The sequence below is a fragment of the Haliotis rufescens genome, unplaced genomic scaffold (assembly GCF_023055435.1).
Source record: "Haliotis rufescens isolate VD_foot unplaced genomic scaffold, xgHalRufe1.0.p SCAF_15, whole genome shotgun sequence".
Taxonomy (NCBI): domain Eukaryota; kingdom Metazoa; phylum Mollusca; class Gastropoda; order Lepetellida; family Haliotidae; genus Haliotis; species Haliotis rufescens.
The window spans coordinates 15,530,363-15,549,452 of NW_025963835.1; the positions used below are offsets into that span (position 1 = coordinate 15,530,363).

Genomic DNA, 19,090 nt, shown 5'->3' on the forward strand with positions numbered 1-19,090 from the left:
ACAGCACATACGTAAATGTCAGCAGGTCAGGTGATAAATTTTGTTTACCGGTAGTTGGTTTACAGAATATTGTTTTATTCTTACAATGTCAGTGATAAAAAAGAAAAATGTACACCTTTGAATTAACATATCAGTGGTGGAAATAAAATTTTAACAAAAATCTCAATTAACCTTTTGAATTTCCTGAATTACCATAGGATTTACAGTAAACTACGGTTATAACGAACTCAGAGGGACCACTAATTTAAGTTTGTTATAACCATAGTTTATAATAAGCATATATACAGCGTGTTCGTTATAAACGTTGTTTACTGTACATCTCATTATTTTGTGAAAGGGGTCAAGGCTAGTTATGTGTGATGAAGAACTGTGTGTAATGATTCACCAAATGTTTTGGTGCATCATGATACTCTGAGCCATCATATTTTGTATCGGATGGTCTTGTATCGATACAAAAACTTTAAAAGTATATGTTAGGATGAAATGGAAAAAGGTAAGAACATACATTGAAAATACTATTTTCTTCTTGTATGTTCAATAGATATCAACCTATTGTTTTACAATTTGACTCAAATCTACTAAATATCTTTCATTTAGGCTACTGTTAGTTTTTGTTCATAGCAGAAATATTTCCTCAGGTCAAGTGTAAGTCATGTAACATATTGTGTATCATATCATAACCATATTACTGAGCTGTGCATATGACTGCAACAAAGTGTAATGTAACAACCCTAATGAAGGAGAACCCACTGTATTCCGAGGCCCAAAAGAATTAAAAAAATTGCAGTCAATTTTTGTACATTCTGCAACCAAATGTTGATAATTTTGCAACTCCAAAAGCAGATTTGCCTGCTGTGACCTTGAAAATGGGGTCAAGGTCACCAAAACCGACTGGTGTCTGCGGAATTTGTATATACACCATAGTTCCATATATGAAGATAATCCAGTGTTTAGTTCTTGAGATATCGCTGCAACACCGTTTTCCAACTCCAAAAGCAGATTTGCCTGCTGTGACCTTGAAAATGGGATCAAGGTCACCAAAACCGACTGGTGTCTGCGGTGTCTGTATATACACCATAGTTCCAAATATGAAGATAATCCAGAGTTTAGTTCTTGAGATATCGCGGCAATACCATTTTCCAACTCCAAAAGCAGATTTGCCTGCTGTGACCTTGAAAATGGGATCAAGGTCACCAAAACCGACTGGTGTCTGCGGAGTCTGTATATACACCATAGTTCCAAATATGAAGACAATCCACAGTTTAGTTCTTGAGATATCGCTGCAACACCGTTTTCCAACTCCAAAAGCAGATTTGCCTGCTGTGACCTTGAAAATGTGGTCAAGGTCACCAAAACCGACTGGTGTCTGCGGAGTCTGTATATACACCATAGTTCCAAATATGAAGACAATCCAGCGATTAGTTCTTGAGATATCGCGGCAACACCGTTTTCCAACTCCAAAAGCAGATTTGCCTGCTGTGACCTTGAAAATGGGGTCAAGGTCACCAAAACCGACTGGTGTCTGCGGAATTTGTATATACACCATAGTTCCAAATACAAAGATAATCCAGTGTTTAGTTCTTGAGATATCGCGGCAACAAACAGGTGGGACGTACGGATGTACGTACGGACAGTCGTGAATACTATATCCCCCGCTTCGCGCTTTCGCGCGGCGGGGGACAATAACTCATAGAAGTGACCCTGGAGATCACTTGTGCAAACATACAGACATGCACTTTGGTAACCAATCATACAAAAGTCATAAATATCCATTTACATTTTTAAAACCAGTTTTTGACGCACATGTTAAAATTCTGCGGTGTATTTAATGAGTTATGTCGCAAAATTCTGCACGTGTTCTGTGGCAGATAAATGCAAAATTCTGCACATGTTCTGCACAAAATGTGATTTTCTGCAAGATACATACATTTCTGCACCGATTGGGCATTTCTGCAATATATTCTGCAACCACGGAATCGTCTACCTACCTCTTCCTTGACTGATGCTATAGACTGGATGTCCCGCACCTCGCCCTGCTTCACCTTGATCTGACTCTCGAAGTTCCTGGCTTCGTTCTTCTTCCTCTCCATGTCCTCCATGACCCGCTCCAGGTCCTTCATGGCCGTCGTGCGCTTGAACTCCGTCAGCATCAGCTGGGTTCTGTCAGCAGACATAAGGGACCCACCATATAATGTCTTTGAATGGCATTTAGAAGTGATAAGTAGAGGAAGCAGGTACTCCGAAATGTTGTGATCCTCATAATAAAGAAGTTGACATCCATATATTCTCTCTCTCTCACCATATAATATTCTTTGGAGCCTGGGTTTTGTTTGTAATATAATATAATATATGATATATGATATATGATATGATATGATATGATATGATATGATATGATATGATATGATATGATATGACATGACATGACATGATAGATATGATATGATATGATATGATATGATATGATATGATATGATATGATATGATATATGATATGATATGATATGATATGATATGATATGATAGAGATATGATAGAGATATGATATAACAGTAGTCAGTGCTTCAAAACATACACTTTACATGAAAGAGCAGAAAATAATTTTGATCCACAACTCATTACTTTTCAGAACATCCAGGACTTTTTTGTTTTCATCCATTTTCAGGAACAGAAAGAAAAACCAAATCCCCGAATTTCAAATGATCAGCAATGGGTTAGAGTCAATCCTCAGTAGCATATGCTTAAAATGGTTCAGGTGGTCCATTTCAGTGAGTCAACTGATTGCATGTCATTGATGCCATGGGGTATTGCTCATATCAACCAATAATGCCATGGGGTATTGCTCACATTAACCAATGATGCCATGGGGTATTGCTCATATCAACCAATAATGCCATGGGGTATTGCTCACATCAACCAATGATGCCATGGGATATTGCTCATATCAACCAATGATGCCATGGGGTATTGCTCACATCAACCAATGATGCCATTGGTTATTGCTCACATCAACCAATGATGCCATGGGATATTGCTCATATCAACCAATGATGCCATGGGGTATTGCTCACATCAACCAATGATGCCATGGGATATTGCTCATATCAACCAATGATGCCATGGGGTATTGCTCATATCAACCAATGATGCCATGGGATATTGCTCATATCAACCAATGATGCCATGGGGTATTGCTCATATCAACCAATGATGCCATGGGATATTGCTCATATCAACCAATGATGCCATGGGATATTGCTCATATCAACCAATGATGCCATGGGATATTGCTCATATCAACCAATGATGCCATGGGGTATTGCTCACATCAACCAATGATGCCATGGGATATTGCTCATATCAACCAATGATGCCATGGGGTATTGCTCATATCAACCAATGATGCCATTGGTTATTGCTCATATCAACCAATGATGCCATGGGATATTGCTCATATCAACCAATGATGCCATTGGTTATTGCTCATATCAACCAATGATGCCATGGGATATTGCTCATATCAACCAATGATGCCATGGGGTATTGCTCACATCAACCAATGATGCCATGGGATATTGCTCATATCAACCAATGATGCCATGGGGTATTGCTCACATCAACCAATGATGCCATGGGATATTGCTCATATCAACCAATGATGCCATGGGATATTGCTCATATCAACCAATGATGCCATTGGTTATTGCTCATATCAACCAATGATGCCATGGGATATTGCTCATATCAACCAATAATTTGTCTGACATTTGCAGTCATATTCACAGGCCACCATTTGTGTTAATGTGATGACTGAAAGAGGGGTTGTGATGTTTGTAAGAAAGAGAAAGGTTGTGATGATTTTATAAGGGGTTGTGATGATTGTTCAAAAGGTTGTGATGACAGAAAGGGGGGGGGGGGGGGGGTGTGGAGACTGAAGAAGGGTTGTGATTATTAAAGTGGGGTTGTGATGATTGAAAGGGGGACCCGGGTTGTGATGATTGTAAGGAGGTTGTGATGATTGTATGAGGGGTTGTATGCTTTGCCACATTTCCATCTCACAGCCTCTCACCGGGCATCCTCAGACTTCTCTCGCGTGCCTTTGAGCGATGTCTCCGCCTCCCTCAGCTCCAGCCGAGATGCATGGAGTGCCTGGCGGAGTGTCTTAATCTCCTGTGTCAGCACCTGAAGAAACACTATAAGTTAGCATGACACTTTAACAACATCATCAACTTTGGACATCATCAACCGGAAGCAACATCTGGAACTCTCTTTGCACTCTGCAAAATGACACAGGTCTATTTTTTTCAAACATAAAAATCATAAATATTAACATTATATAGGGGCTGGTCCATTGGTCTTTCTCACTCACACCCCACCCCATAAATGACCAGCCCCTCACTCTTATATGGATGGGTGGATATCATGAAACACTGAAGTTGGAGACTTGACTCAAATGTGGTAGGACTGCCATTCTCCTTGAGGCTAGTCCCCCTTTAAACTTCCTATATGATTACACTTAGACTTTTAACACCAGAGATGGCTCAGTGTTACCAACTAATCCACTGACAGGTGTACTACACACCAACAACCATAAACCTAGGTATCCTAGCTTTCGGAGAAAGCATTAGAATTCCTTAAATCTCATCACTGTAGATACACTCTGAGGAGCTTTCAAGTTCAGGGGGATCAAGTGTCATGAATTAACAATTATTGATAGATCATTTGTGTAATATTTAAAAACAAACTATGTTTGGATTACAGGGTAGGCCATGAAAAATGTACACATGTTTGGGTGTTGCAAAAGTTTATGTAGACGCCATACATCTCTCTACACCAGCCCATCCTTCCATGTATGACGAGTTTCCTTCAAAATAACTTCAATTTTCAATAAGATTCTCAATATCTTTCATAACCATAAACATTAGGACATCTTATCAGTTATGAAAAAGGATTTTGTCATAATATCTATTTGTACTCATTATCATCATTGGAAAAAAATAAAAATATTTTCATCTATTTCTATGAAGAGCAATCTACATTGTTACAAAACATCGGCAAGTCTCGCTACTTATATTCCACATATGAAATCTGCATTAGAAAAATCAATGTTCAGAAGAGAGAAATTAATATTGTAATAAAAGAGTCCATAGATTCTATGTTAGTCTACTGAACAATGACTGACTGAATTTGCCTTGCATTTGGCCTCCAGTTCTTTGGTCCATGAGCTGCAACTAGCCAACTAATATAACTAAGTACTCTCTATGACACGCACTGCAGAGACAGCAGGACACACTTACAGATGCGTGGGACTGTTTCTGTAATGAACACCACAATGTCAAATCTCAACAACGATGCGAGACACGACTTGAAATGTTTGAAACACTTGGCAGAAACTTGGGTTCAGCATGTTGGGATGATGTTGCTCATAGAACCATTGCCTTTTCATGAGTGAGTGAGTGAGTTGTGTTTAACGCCGCTTTTAACAGTATTCCAGTCATATCACGGCCTGTCAGCTTAATGTGGGAGGAAAGCCCCAAGAGATGCAGGTCTTAGACATTTACCACTTGGGTGAAACCCATGAGCACGGGTATGGTACTGACAAACCCTTTTCATGAAGGGCATATTGACCATACCACAGAACAATATGCAGCTTAATGATGTCTTGCAATGCACATTTTGCCTTTTAAATGATCAACTGGACATGCCTCCAACCAAATGAAGTTTGTACAAAAATTGATGCCACAAATTTGATCTCCCAAATACTTCTAAGTTTACCTCTCTCTCCTCTTCCTCAGCTTGTGTCTGCCTCTTCCCTGCTCCATCCCGGCTCGTGGTGTACACCTGGAACAGTCAATGATGCGGAGGTTCATGTGTTTTATGTCATTATGTACTTCTGTTGGGTCTCCAGGTTAGAACAGCTCCCCAGCAACCTATGCTGGTCAGATGAGGTGACCGATTGGAGGTCTGGCTCGGTGACTTAGTTGATTGCGTGTCATCACACCAAAATGGTGTGGAACGTTCCTCACAATGTCAATGACTGGAGGCGACAAATGGGACTGGGTGGTCAGGCTCGCTGACTTGGTTGATGCATGTCATCGTATCCCCATTGCGTTGACTGATGCTCATGATGTCAATTACTGGATTGTCTGGTCCAGACTCGATTATTTACAGGTTGCTGTCATATAGATGAAATATTGCTGAGCGTGACGTTAAACAACAAGGCTTTCAGGGAAGAGATGGTTTGTTTGTTTGTTGTTTAATACCTCAATCAGCAATATTCCAGTTTTATGATGACAGCTAGTAAATAATTGAGCCTGGAGCAGACAATCCTGTGACTGATACTACAATCAACCGAGTCACTGAGCTCAACCACTCGATCCACCAAATTGCTTTGATGACCAGCATAGGATGCTGGGGACCAATTCAGTGTCAGATGGTGGTGGTAATAATAACACAACATGCAGGTTTTGGTGGTCAAAGAAGCATTTTGAGAGTCATGGACAAGAGTCATCATTCATCACGAGATGACACATCCTCCCGGGTTCTGGTGCAATTCGGAATTGGAAATTGGCTACTTATACCCCACTTTTGGTTCATGGCCATTGAATACCTTCAGTTCAGTGAAGAAAGGAACAATGTTGTTCAGTATTTTTCAAAATCCCAAATCATCAAAAGGCACCAGTTCACCACTAGACTGATCTGTACAGCAAGTTTCAACCAGATCATATTCAACAGTTATGGAGCTCTGCTCCGGAAACGAGCACTACCCTCATTTTCAGTAAAATTCAACTTGTTGTCATGAAAACATAAAAAAGACACCAGTTTCCCACTAGACTGATCTGTATAGCAACCATCATCTAGATATATTCAATGGCTTTGGAGTTCTGCTTCCTCTCACAAAAAAACACCCAAACCATTTCAGACTGAGTCCAATTTGTCTGCATGGAAAGTATTCCTAAAAATTCAAAATAAAGGCACCACTTTAGGACACAATTGATAAACCTGGCATGTTTTGTTAAAAAGAATATATTTCATGATTTTCGAGCTCTGCTATGAGAACGACATCCACCCCATCTTGTGACCAAATCCAATTGTTTTCATGGAAATGGAGCAAAAGAAATGTCCCAAATCCTTCAATTGCAAAAGGCACCACCAAGTTTTGTTGAAAGATATTGAACGTTTTTCAAGTTGTGCTCTGGATACGAAATGGTTACAGAGGGACGGACATACAGATGAGGTTTCAACTATATCCCACCGCATTATATGCTGGGGGATAGTAAAAAGGACTGGAGTTCTACACCAGAAATGGAAAACGGATGATCGCTACATCCCCTCGTTTTTTCAAACCGATGGGGTCACACAAGAGCAACAGTTATTCAATTATTGAGAATACTTGTGCTATTTTCATGATTACAAACTAAACTAAGACACATTCACATCTTTCCGTGGGTCACAAAACAGGAACATGTTGTGGCACAATGTGTTTTCTTACCATTGTCATGCAGAACAAATCACGTAACATACACAAAAGTGTTATATTTGTTGAATTTCCAACTGAAGCAGAAGAGTGCAAGGAAACAGTGTTTTCATTGCCATACATACACAGGCAACAGCCATTAACATGATCAGACCTGAACTATCAATACTTACCTTCCTCATAGTCTCAGGTGAACTCACTCCTATAGGGCCAGCTCGGACTGGAGAGGTGCTGGAACTTCGGAGATGGTTGGTTGGGGAGACTGAGTGCGATCTCCTCTCTCGTTCCATCTCTTGCCGTATTCTCGCCGTCTCTCGCTCGATCTCACGACAAGTCTCATCCACACTGTCCTCCTCGTACACGCTCACAATTCTCTTCTCAGGCCTGAACAAGACAAGAATTCATTTTCATCCATCATTTAATGTTTGACTCAATGACAGGCACACTTATCAACACCTATGTCAACTCCTGGAGTGAGGTCACTGACGACGCTATTGTTTGTTCATTCCTTGCTCTATTGTTGACACCAACGAAGGTATAAACACGTCTTCTCCTAATAACCAGGGAATAAGTGCTTGTTGATATAAAGCTGATAACTTCCGATCTGATATTGGTGGATGTTAATAGAAAATCGATTCTTGTCAATAGTGTATGGATCACAAAATATAAAAGGTATGAACACTGACATTGAACAACCTCCCATATACAGATATCTTGGAGATAGTGACTTTCATTGCTTTTATAAGGGTTTCTATGACTTGAGCAGTTGCAGTCCTCATGTCAAACTCATTGGTTAAACTTGTTATTCCAAAAATTTTGTGTATACACCAAAATAATAAAATATTTGTATGTCCTTTATCACCACACATAGCAATGTTCCAGCCATATGACTGCAGTATGTAAATAATCAAGTCTGGACCAGACAATCCAGAGATGTATACTAAAAATTGCTACTACAAAATGTTGAAATTGATAAACTAAATGAATTGGTAAAGAAGTGTGATGCATTGCTTCAAAGAAACTGAAATTCATTTCACTGTAAATAAGGCTACATAAAAACAAAAAATGTTTCTTGAACTGACAGTTCCAGTGTGATAATACTATAAATCACTCTACAGTTCATCCCAACTGCACAGTTCCAGTGTGATAATACTATAAATCACTCTACAGTTCATCCCAACTGCACAGTTCCAGTGTGATAATACTATAAATCACTCTACAGTTCATCCCAACTGCATAGTTCCAGTGTGATAATACTATAAATCACTCTACAGTTCATCCCAACTGCACAGTTCCAGTGTGATAATACTATAAATCACTCTACAGTTCATCCCAACTGCATAGTTCCAGTGTGATAATACTATAAATCACTCTACAGTTCATCCCAACTGCACAGTTCCAGTGTGATAATACTATAAATCACTCTACAGTTCATCCCAACTGCATAGTTCCAGTGTGATAATACTATAAATCACTCTATAGTTCATCCCAACTGCATAGTCACAATGAAACAAATGCCTACAGGCATATTGTTTCAGCACCTGTTCAAGTTGGAAGTATCACAATGATGGAATCAGCCGATCATGTGACACTTATCACACTGCATCTCGAGTATATACAATGAGTGAGTGAGTTTGATTTTACCCGGCTTTTAGTACTATTCCAGCAATATCACAGCAGGGGACACCACAAATGGGCTTCACACATTGTACCCATGTGGGACAGCGAACAAACGAGCAAACACTTTAACTACTAGACTACCCCACCGCCCCTCGGAGTACATATATATACAATGCAAGGTAATGATTGAGATTGTTCATCGAGCAAGATACTCCATCTTCTATGTCAGCTGTCCGTCTTATTCTTTAAGTGTATTACCACAAAATATTGCCTGATTCTTTCATATTACTACAGCAAACCTGTCATTCTAAGAAAGAATTGAGTGGTCCTTAACTTCTTTTGGGATGTCTATATTCCAAGCAAGGAATCTGCATATGTATTCTCCAAGAATAACTAGCAAAATTTAGAATACATTTTTTTTCAGTTATATTGCCCTAGTTTTTTATCCACCCACACTCTACACAAGCACTTGTTTAAATCAGACTGCCTCCGTGGTTTAGTGGTAGAGTGTCTGCCTGAAGAGCATAAGGTCGGGGGATTCGATCCCCAGCCAGGTCATACCAAAAGACGTTAATAGATGGTAGTTGTTGTTATCCTGTCTGGCGCTCGGCAATAGGGGGTTAAAACAAGGACTGGTGTACTGGAGTCAGTGTACTGTGTCTGAGTGTTCGTGTTAAACTGCAGCATGGTATCTCAGTGGGCCAACACTATAAAATTGGCCTTAGTCCAGACGAGTACAAGCAGCCATACACACACACTCATGCAGATACACATTTGTGTGCACATCGCCATATAAATGCAATAAACTTGGAAGCAACATTAAACCCCATTTCACTTCACCTCCCCTTGTTTAAACCATAAGTAAGTCTTATTCATTAAGTACTACACTAAACATAGTGAGATAGTAACTATTTTGCATGTCACACAGACAATAACTAAAACTAATTTCCTGAGGTATTCTTAATCATAGGAATTAAAACAAGTTTGTCTTATCGCTATAACTCCTATCCTGAAGGGGCTGTAGGGTAGCCTAGTGGTTAAAACATTCACTTGTCATGCCAAAGACAGATGTTCGACTCAACATGGGCACAATGTGTGAAGCCCATTTCTGGTGTCCCCTGCCATGATATTGCTGGAATATTGTTAAAAGCGGCGTCAAACCATACTCACTCCTACCATAAATATTTGTTAACCCCATCTAATTAATAATTTTCCTGACAAAAATGTCAAAATGATAAGCTCTCACCTCCTACTCCTGCCCAAAACAACATTCTGCAAACATCTGTAGTAACATGCTGAAGAATTTTCTGACATGAAATGTACATGATATCTACACCAGTTTTCCAGGTGAGCAGTCACTGATAAAGAGGTAAAAAGTCAATCAAAGTCTCGTCAATCTCATCATAGAGGGGCACATACACATGTCAAGGGTGCTGTTTACAATGTGGTCACTCACTGGCACAGGCCACCTCCCATGTAAGGCCATGCTATTCACAATGTCGATAACCATAGGCAATAATCCCCCATCTATTCACCTTATCTATTGATATACACACTATCTTATAAACCATACTGGTGGTAACGAGCCTTAGACCATGCCCATGGTGCTTAGGATCTGGCTATTCTCATGGTAATCTGCCTTTGTCATAGGACAACAAAGAGTGAAACCTATATATCTATTAAGAAAATTGACATTGATGGCATTTGATCAACAACAATGTCTCTACATGATAATGGTCGGTTTATGCAGGCAATTCTTTATGTTCTGAAACCAATCAACTTTCATGCATTAGTGATTCCTGCTCTTGGGATGGTCAAGGTATAAGTTTATTACATGAAAGACTTTGATCCATGGTAGGACTCTGATCTGTAGTTGGACTCCGATGTGCAGTTGGACTCAGATATGTAGTAGGACTCTGATCCATGGTAGAACTCTGATCTGTAGTAGGACTCTGATCAGCAGTAGGACTCCGATGTGCAGTTGGACTCAGATATGTAGTAGGACTCTGATCCATGGTAGAACTCTGATCTGTAGTAGGATTCCGATCTGTAGGACTCTGATCTGTAGTAGGACTGATCCATGGTAGGTCTCCCATCAGCAGTAGGACTTCGATCCGTGGTAGGACTCCAATCTGTGGTAGGACTCCGATCTGTGGTAGGATCGGTGGTAGGACTTCGATCTGTGGTAGGATCTATGGTAGGACTCTGATCTGTGGTAGGACTGATCCATGGTAAGACTCCGATCTGTGGTAGGATCTGTGGTAGGACTCCGATCTGTGGTAGGACTGATCCATGGTAGGACTCCAATCTGTGGTAGGACTCCAATCTGTGGTAGGACTTCGATCTGTGGTAGGATCTGTGGTAGGACTCCGATCTGTGGTAGGACTTCGATCTGTAGTAGGATCTGTGGTAGGACTCCGATCTGTGGTAGGACTGATCCATGGTAGGTTTCTGATCTGTGGTAGGACTGATCCATGGTAGGATTCTGATCTGTGGTAGGACTGATCCATGGTAAGACTCCGATCTGTGGTAGGATCTGTGGTAGGACTCCGATCTGTGGTAGGATTCTGATTTATGGTAGGATTCTGATTTGTGGTAGGATTCTGATCTGTGGTAGGACTCCGATCTGTGGTAGGACTCCGATCTGTGGTAGGATCTGTGGTAGGACTCCGATCTGTGGTAGGACTGATCCATGGTAGAACTCTGATCTGTAGTAGGATTCCGATCTGTAGTAGGATTCCGATCTGTAGGACTCTGATCTGTAGTAGGACTGATCCATGGTAGGTCTCCCATCAGCAGTAGGACTTCGATCCGTGGTAGGACTCCAATCTGTGGTAGGACTCCGATCTGTGGTAGGATTCTGATCTGTGGTAGGACTCCGATCTGTGGTAGGATTCCGATCTGTGGTAGGACTCCGATATGTGGTAGGACTCTGATCTGTGGTAGGATTCTGATCTGTGGTAGGACTCTGATCTGTGGTAGGACTCCGATCTGTGGTAGGACTCCGATCCATGGTAGGACTCTGATCTGTGGTAGGATCTGTGGTAGGACTCCGATCTGTGGTAGGACTGATCCATGGTAGGACTCCGATCTGTGGTAGGACTCCGATCTGTGGTAGGACTCCGATCCATGGTAGGACTCCGATCTGTGGTAGGATCTGTGGTAGGACTCCGATCTGTGGTAGGACTGATCCATGGTAGGACTCCGATCTGTGGTAGGACTCCGATCTGTGGTAGGACTCCAATCTGTGGTAGGATTCCGATCTGTGGTAGGACTCCGATCTGTGGTAGGATTCCGATCTGTGGTAGGACTCCAATCTGTGGTAGGACTCTGATCTGTGGTAGGATTCTGATCTGTGGTAGGACTCCAATCTGTGGTAGGATTCTGTTCTGTGGTAGGACTGATCCATGGTAAGACTCCGATCTGTGGTAGGACTCCGATCTGTGGTAGGATCTGTTGTAGGACTCTGATCTGTTGTAGGACTCTGATCTGTGGTAGGACTCCGATCCGTGGTAGGACTCTGATCTGTGGTAGGACTCCGATCCATGGTAGGACTCCGATCTGTGGTAGGACTCCGATCTGTGGTAGGATCTGTGGTAGGACTCCGATCTGTGGTAGGACTGATCCATGGTAGGACTCCGATCTGTGGTAGGACTCCAATCTGTGGTAGGATTCTGATCTGTGGTAGGACTCCGATCTGTGGTAGGACTCCGATCCATGGTAGGACTCCGATCGTTGGTAGGATCTGTGGTAGGACTCCCATCTGTGGTAGGACTGATCCATGGTAGGACTCCGATCTGTGGTAGGACTCTGATCTGTGGTAGGACTCCGATCTGTGGTAGGATCTGTGGTAGGACTCCGATCTGTGGTAGGACTGATCCATGGTAGGACTCCGATCTGTGGTAGGACTCCAATCTGTGGTAGGATTCCGATCTGTGGTAGGATTCCGATCTGTGGTAGGACTCCAATCTGTGGTAGGACTCTGATCTGTGGTAGGACTCCAATCTGTGGTAGGATTCTGTTCTGTGGTAGGACTGATCCATGGTAAGACTCCGATCTGTGGTAGGACTCCGATCTGTGGTAGGATCTGTTGTAGGACTCTGATCTGTTGTAGGACTCTGATCTGTGGTAGGACTCCGATCCATGGTAGGACTCCGATCTGTGGTAGGACTCCGATCTGTGGTAGGATCTGTGGTAGGACTCCGATCTGTGGTAGGACTGATCCATGGTAGGACTCCGATCTGTGGTAGGACTCCAATCTGTGGTAGGATTCTGATCTGTGGTAGGACTCCGATCTGTGGTAGGATTCTGATCTGTGGTAGGACTCCGATCTGTGGTAGGATTCTGATCTGTGGTAGGACTCCGATCTGTGGTAGGACTCCGATCTGTGGTAGGACTCTGATCCATGGTAGGACTCCGATCCATGGTAGGACTCCGATCTGTTGTAGGACTCCGATCTTGTTAGGACTCCAATCTGTGGTTGGACTCCGATCTGTGGTAGGACTGATCAATGTAGAACTCATGAATCCCAGACTTGGGTGTATGTCCTTTCTATGGTACATCTTCAATTTAATACTCACAAATCTCAAGAAAAATTATAAATTTCACTGAATAACCCACTCACCCCCCCTAAAACAGATTTGCAAGAAGAAATGCAAACAAGGATCCTTTGACTTCCAAATAGCTGACTGACAGGACATTTCTCTAACCGCCCTAACATTAATGATACTTTTTGTATCTCCAAGAAAGCTGATGAATATACAACTGATCCTGTTTCAACGTGCATCTGTCTTCTTCAGTTGTCGTCCTCCGCCGTAATTACAGACATCCAAACCTTACGAGGAGTTCAAACAACAAGGAAGCAACCGGTTAACATGACAAGAAACTGATTGCTGATATCCCTGACTGCCCAGGGTACTACTCTATGTTGGTAAATACCAAGGTTCCCTTGCCAAAGTTGATTCTGAGTGATGTCACCATCTCTACCACATTTGATAGATATTTCTCAACTGTGAGGTGAGGTGAAAATGGGTTTAACTTCGCGTCCGAGATTATTGCTCTTGTGAATGCACGTATGTGTGTGTGGCTGCTTGTACTAGTCCGGACTGATGCTCATTTATAGTGCTAGCTCACTGAGATAGCATACCACAGTTTAATACCCTACTCAGACACAGTATACTGACTCCGAGCTGACCAGTTCTTGTTTTAGCCCCTTAATGTCAAGCGCCACACAGGGTAACAACAAGTACCATCTTTTAACGTCTTTGGTATTACGTGGCCGGGGATGGAACCCCGGACCTTCCATTCTCCGGGTGGACGCTATATCACTAGACTACAGAGGCGGTCTCTCAGCTGCGAGAATACCCTAAAGGAACGGGTACCTTTCCAGTTGTATTACTTGACTCGGGCATGAAACGAAGTTATAGATGCGAAAAGGGTATTCATCCTTATAGAATGGAGAAATATTTCTCTTTGCTTCGATTATTTTCTCATTATTTCAAGTTTATTTAAAAAACTAAAAAATTCCGTTACTTCGATTGTTTTCTTGTTGCATCGATTGTTTTCTCGTTATTTCAAAAACTCAAAAGTTCGAGTATTTTCTCATTGAATCGATTATTTTCTTGGTACTTCAATTATTTTCTCAAAATTTCGAGAAAACAATTGCAAATATAGTTGCGAATAGGGTATTCATCCTTAAAGAATGGAGATTTAATACCCACAATAATCATGTACGCAGCTGATATAGTTCAAGCATACATCTTCTTGGTACAAATGGTTCAACTTATTTTCTTCATGTTTATAGTCACAAACACACAAAGTGTACGTATGTCATTTATTTCTCTCTTTGGACAGTATCACAGGTATAATATCACATAGGACAGGATAAGATATATATGAAATACTTGTCATCGTGTAATGGCATGTAGGTTACCCAATAACACATACTCTTTCACAACAAATGTTCCATAATCACTCAAATGAACGACTGGAGAATAAAAAAATCTTTCTTGTCTGATCATTTTTCGTAATTAATCAAATTAGTTATCATGGTTGACAAAACTGGGAAGGAAAACCAGTTAAATTGTCATCAAAATATATTTTTTCTTTATTTCACTGCAAAGAGAATCTAATAAAAAACAATATTCTTTTGAAAAGTAATTTTTCTCATGACCACTGACCCTAAATTTGGGAAAAAATACAGTTTGCAAAACTATCAATATAAACAATTCCTCATATGCAAATTCAAGCTGATTCAATGTGAATATATTCACCAGATTAATATTCGCAGATCTATTTAAAATAGTGAGTGAGTGAGTGAGTGGGGTTTTACGCTGCTTTAAGCAATATTCCAGCAATATCACGGCGGGGGACACCAGAAATGGGCTTCACACATTGTATCCATGTCGGGAATCGAACCCGGGTCGTCGGCGTGACGAGCGAACGCTTTAACCACTAGGCTACCCGACCGCCCCTATTTAAAATAGCAAAACAACACTTTCTGGAGAGTTACAACAAACACAATTGAATACCAGTTAATCAGAGGCATTTAGGAGAACAGGTAACACAAAACATTCACACATTGAAGCACTGACTGGCAGTATCAGCTGTCAAGATTATATCATGAACTGGAAATAACCAATCTTATTAAAATCAGATCTTAGTTCTCGCTATTGCTAAACAAAGATCTTAGGTCATCCCATTACGGGTCACGTCAGAACGACCTTTCATCCGACCAATCAAAGCGTCCCTTACCAGATCATGAAAGTGACAGTCAGAATGTGTTTTCTAAACATGCATCTTCAAAAACGTTAAAACGGGGTATTCCGAACGACAGTTACGGCCCTTACGACCGATTCCGTCAAAGTTATCGGCTGTCTCTCGCTTCCATAGGATTAACATTTGAACGGAGAAAGCATTGCACAGTACCTGGGAAGCACTGCCATACAATCGTAACCATATATTAGACATTCCGGAATGTTTGTTTGTTCAGTTTTCAAAATTTTAATTGAGAACTGTGTCAATATATTTTTCAAGCTTAGTCTGAATTGGAAGTCGCCAGGTTGGAATGAGTGCCATAAAGCTCAAGAAAGCTGCTTTCTGATTGGCTCATATCGACTTCTTGTTATTCGTTTCAGTGGTCAGTCAAAGTTCGCGAAAGGTCGTTCTGACGTGACCCGTAATGGTATGTCCTCAGATCTTTGTTTAGCGACAGCGAGAACTTAGATCTGATTTTAATGAGATTGGGAAATGACTGGTAAACATACTTATACAAGAAATGATAATTGTATTGATAAGTCATAAATCCATTTTCATCCTACATTAGCTCTGATTGGGGAGTAAGGATTACTCCCGTTGGAATTGCTGACATCAGCATATTTCATAGTCAACTCACCCTGCAGTCACTGAAACAATTTCCTATAACTTAAATCACAGTTGACTTATACTGAAGGTCCCAAAGAAGGCTCTGTATCAGCACCTCAGCTCTTAGTTCTACATTTGCACATTTGACAACTAAAGCTTGACCATAATAGTGTGACATACCAGGGGCATCCTGGACATCACAGGTCAATAGTTGAACCCAGGTCTGCAACTAGTCAGCTAGAATTTCAACATTGGAACTTACAATTCCCCAATTAATGTTTTTTTTGTGTGTTTTTTTAAATATTCTTATTTCATTTCAGTGGACATAAATGTACCATTGGTACATGAGGTATACAAGTGTAGCAATTCATAGAATCTTAAAACATGATCAGATATGGGTATGTACATATATTGATTGACTGAGAAATTATATTAAGCATGTTAAGTAGGCAGATATAACCTTTCATTTTCTGTCAAATTTATTGATACTAGTATTTTTCATTGCGATAAAGTTTTCTATTTTACATACATTTTTCAATATTTTTATGAAGAAAGGAAAGCATAATGGAGTTTTCTTAATGCTTGACTGGTGAATGTATTTCTTTGCAAGAAGAATTATATGGTTGAAAAGATAGTTGTTTTGTTGTAGCAAAATAACTTATCCAGCATGGTAATATGAATATCACATGCAAGTTTCAAGTTTAGGTACACTTCAATTTTTAACCAAAATTCCTTTACAAAAACGCATTCTTCATGTACATGGTATAAGTTTTCAGATTCAGAGACACAAAATGAGCATTCATGTTAATATAGCTCTAACTAATGTGATGGCCTGGCCAAGGGGACTTGGATTTCACTGGGCCATGAGGACGAGGCTGTTATACTAAATTGAACATTATTGCACAGAGTGCAATGTTAAATACAATGTTAAAAAGTACCTCTGAAATTACTAAATCATAAAAAACTATTTTTTTTAACAACAAAAAATCACTGCAAATGTTTCACAAACTTGACCAGTATATCAAATAATGACCCTGCTCAAAATCTGCTTCGAAATATTGTGTTGCGGAACCTAGAATATCAGAAGCATCTGTGCCAATACAATTTAAGCCAGAAACCCTGACGAACACAACTGACTGACTGACATCAGCATACCTTTACATCCACGCTACTCAATAACATAGTGTGACATCATGTCTACCACATCACAGGACTTTGCTTCCATAGCCAAAAACATTTATGGCATCATAGAAGTGGGGATCGATGCTCACGATATCAATCACTAGATTGCCTGGTCCAGACTCGATTAATTACACAGAGCTCCAGATAAGCTTTTGGTGATGTGGGTATTTTACCCATGCATTTTAAAATCATTGGGTATCAGTAATTCTATCTGGGTATTCAAATTTCTGTTACCCACTTGTTTTTACACATGTGGGTATTTAAGTTAAATATTTAAAAACACTATTCATCTAGTCCCTGCAAACTGGTGTCGTGTGGGTTCGAGAGCTTAATAGGACTCAAAAATACCACGATACTTCCACAAGAAAGTGTGATGGCAAATGATCTGAGGTAACTGTCATCGTGGAGTTTGGCAAGGTTGACGGAATGCCCGTTTATAATTTCAAAATAAGTTGCTGATTTGCTAATCGAATACGCAGGGTTACTTCACAATATTTTGATGATAGGCACAAGTTTTATTTATGTAGCGTATCTGTAATGTCTGTTGCGTATTTGATACACTTGGATTTTATTTTACTGCATATTTCTGCATTTCTGATGCGTATTTCACGCAGATACGCAGCTTATCTGGAGCTCTGATTACAGACTGCCATCATATAGCTGGAATATCAGCAATATTCCAATTTTATGACAGCGGTCTGTAAATAATCATATCTGGACCAGACAATCCAGTGATTGATATTATAAGCATCGATCCACGCATTTGTGATACGATGACATGCATCAACCAAGTCAGCGAGCCTGACCACCTGATCCCGTTAGCTGCATAGTCACCTGTTACGGCAAGCATGGGTTGCTGACCTATTCTATCCCGGATCTTCATGGGTCTCATTTCCCTAAGGGAGAAGCTTCAGAATAATACTTACAAGGTATATGCTAGGGAATTTTATTGTAGAGACAGTTCGGCAATATGGTGAAAATTATAGCTTGAGTATATAAAAGCAATCATATGCGGAAAAATAATCATCTTCATTAATCCCTGAATTTGACCATTGAACCTACTAAATACATCAGCCTCAACCGGGGTCTCATCACTACTCACGACCATTTTACGAAAGATTTCACATTAATTTCCTCACTTTGTTATTGTAGAATGGAAATAAACATACTGTTTTCAATTTAGAGGTTTCAAACATAGATTTGAAACCTGTATATTTCCTTAGGTATTAAATTTATTTTTGAAGCCTTTAAATAGAAAATACATTAAGTTTATCTATAGACACACGTCACTACAACACAGAATTTCGGGGCTATGCATTCATGACTGATGGCGACACATTGTGTACACAGACATATAAAGTATTCATGATGGTGGTAGGTGTGTTATTTGGGTAACACTACGTAGACCTTGTGCTTGTTGACTCGTGTCTTGGTAATAAGCTCATGGAT

The 19,090-nt window shown here is 40.5% G+C and overlaps 1 protein-coding gene across 14 annotated transcripts in view; it reads right to left on the minus strand.

Annotated features, from left to right (window-relative positions):
• LOC124138722 (trichohyalin-like) overlaps positions 1 to 19,090 on the minus strand; it is a 147,268-nt gene that overhangs the window by 60,409 nt on the left and 67,769 nt on the right. For all 14 annotated transcript variants that reach the window (XM_046505547.2, XM_048396185.1, XM_046505553.2 and 11 more), the window contains 4 exons: positions 7,651 to 7,861; positions 5,776 to 5,841; positions 4,070 to 4,182; positions 1,989 to 2,160 (listed from right to left, as the gene is read on the minus strand). In XM_046505547.2, the coding sequence (XP_046361503.2) occupies positions 1,989 to 2,160; positions 4,070 to 4,182; positions 5,776 to 5,841; positions 7,651 to 7,861 (562 nt within the window). The remainder of the gene's footprint in view (positions 1 to 1,988; positions 2,161 to 4,069; positions 4,183 to 5,775; positions 5,842 to 7,650; positions 7,862 to 19,090) is intronic.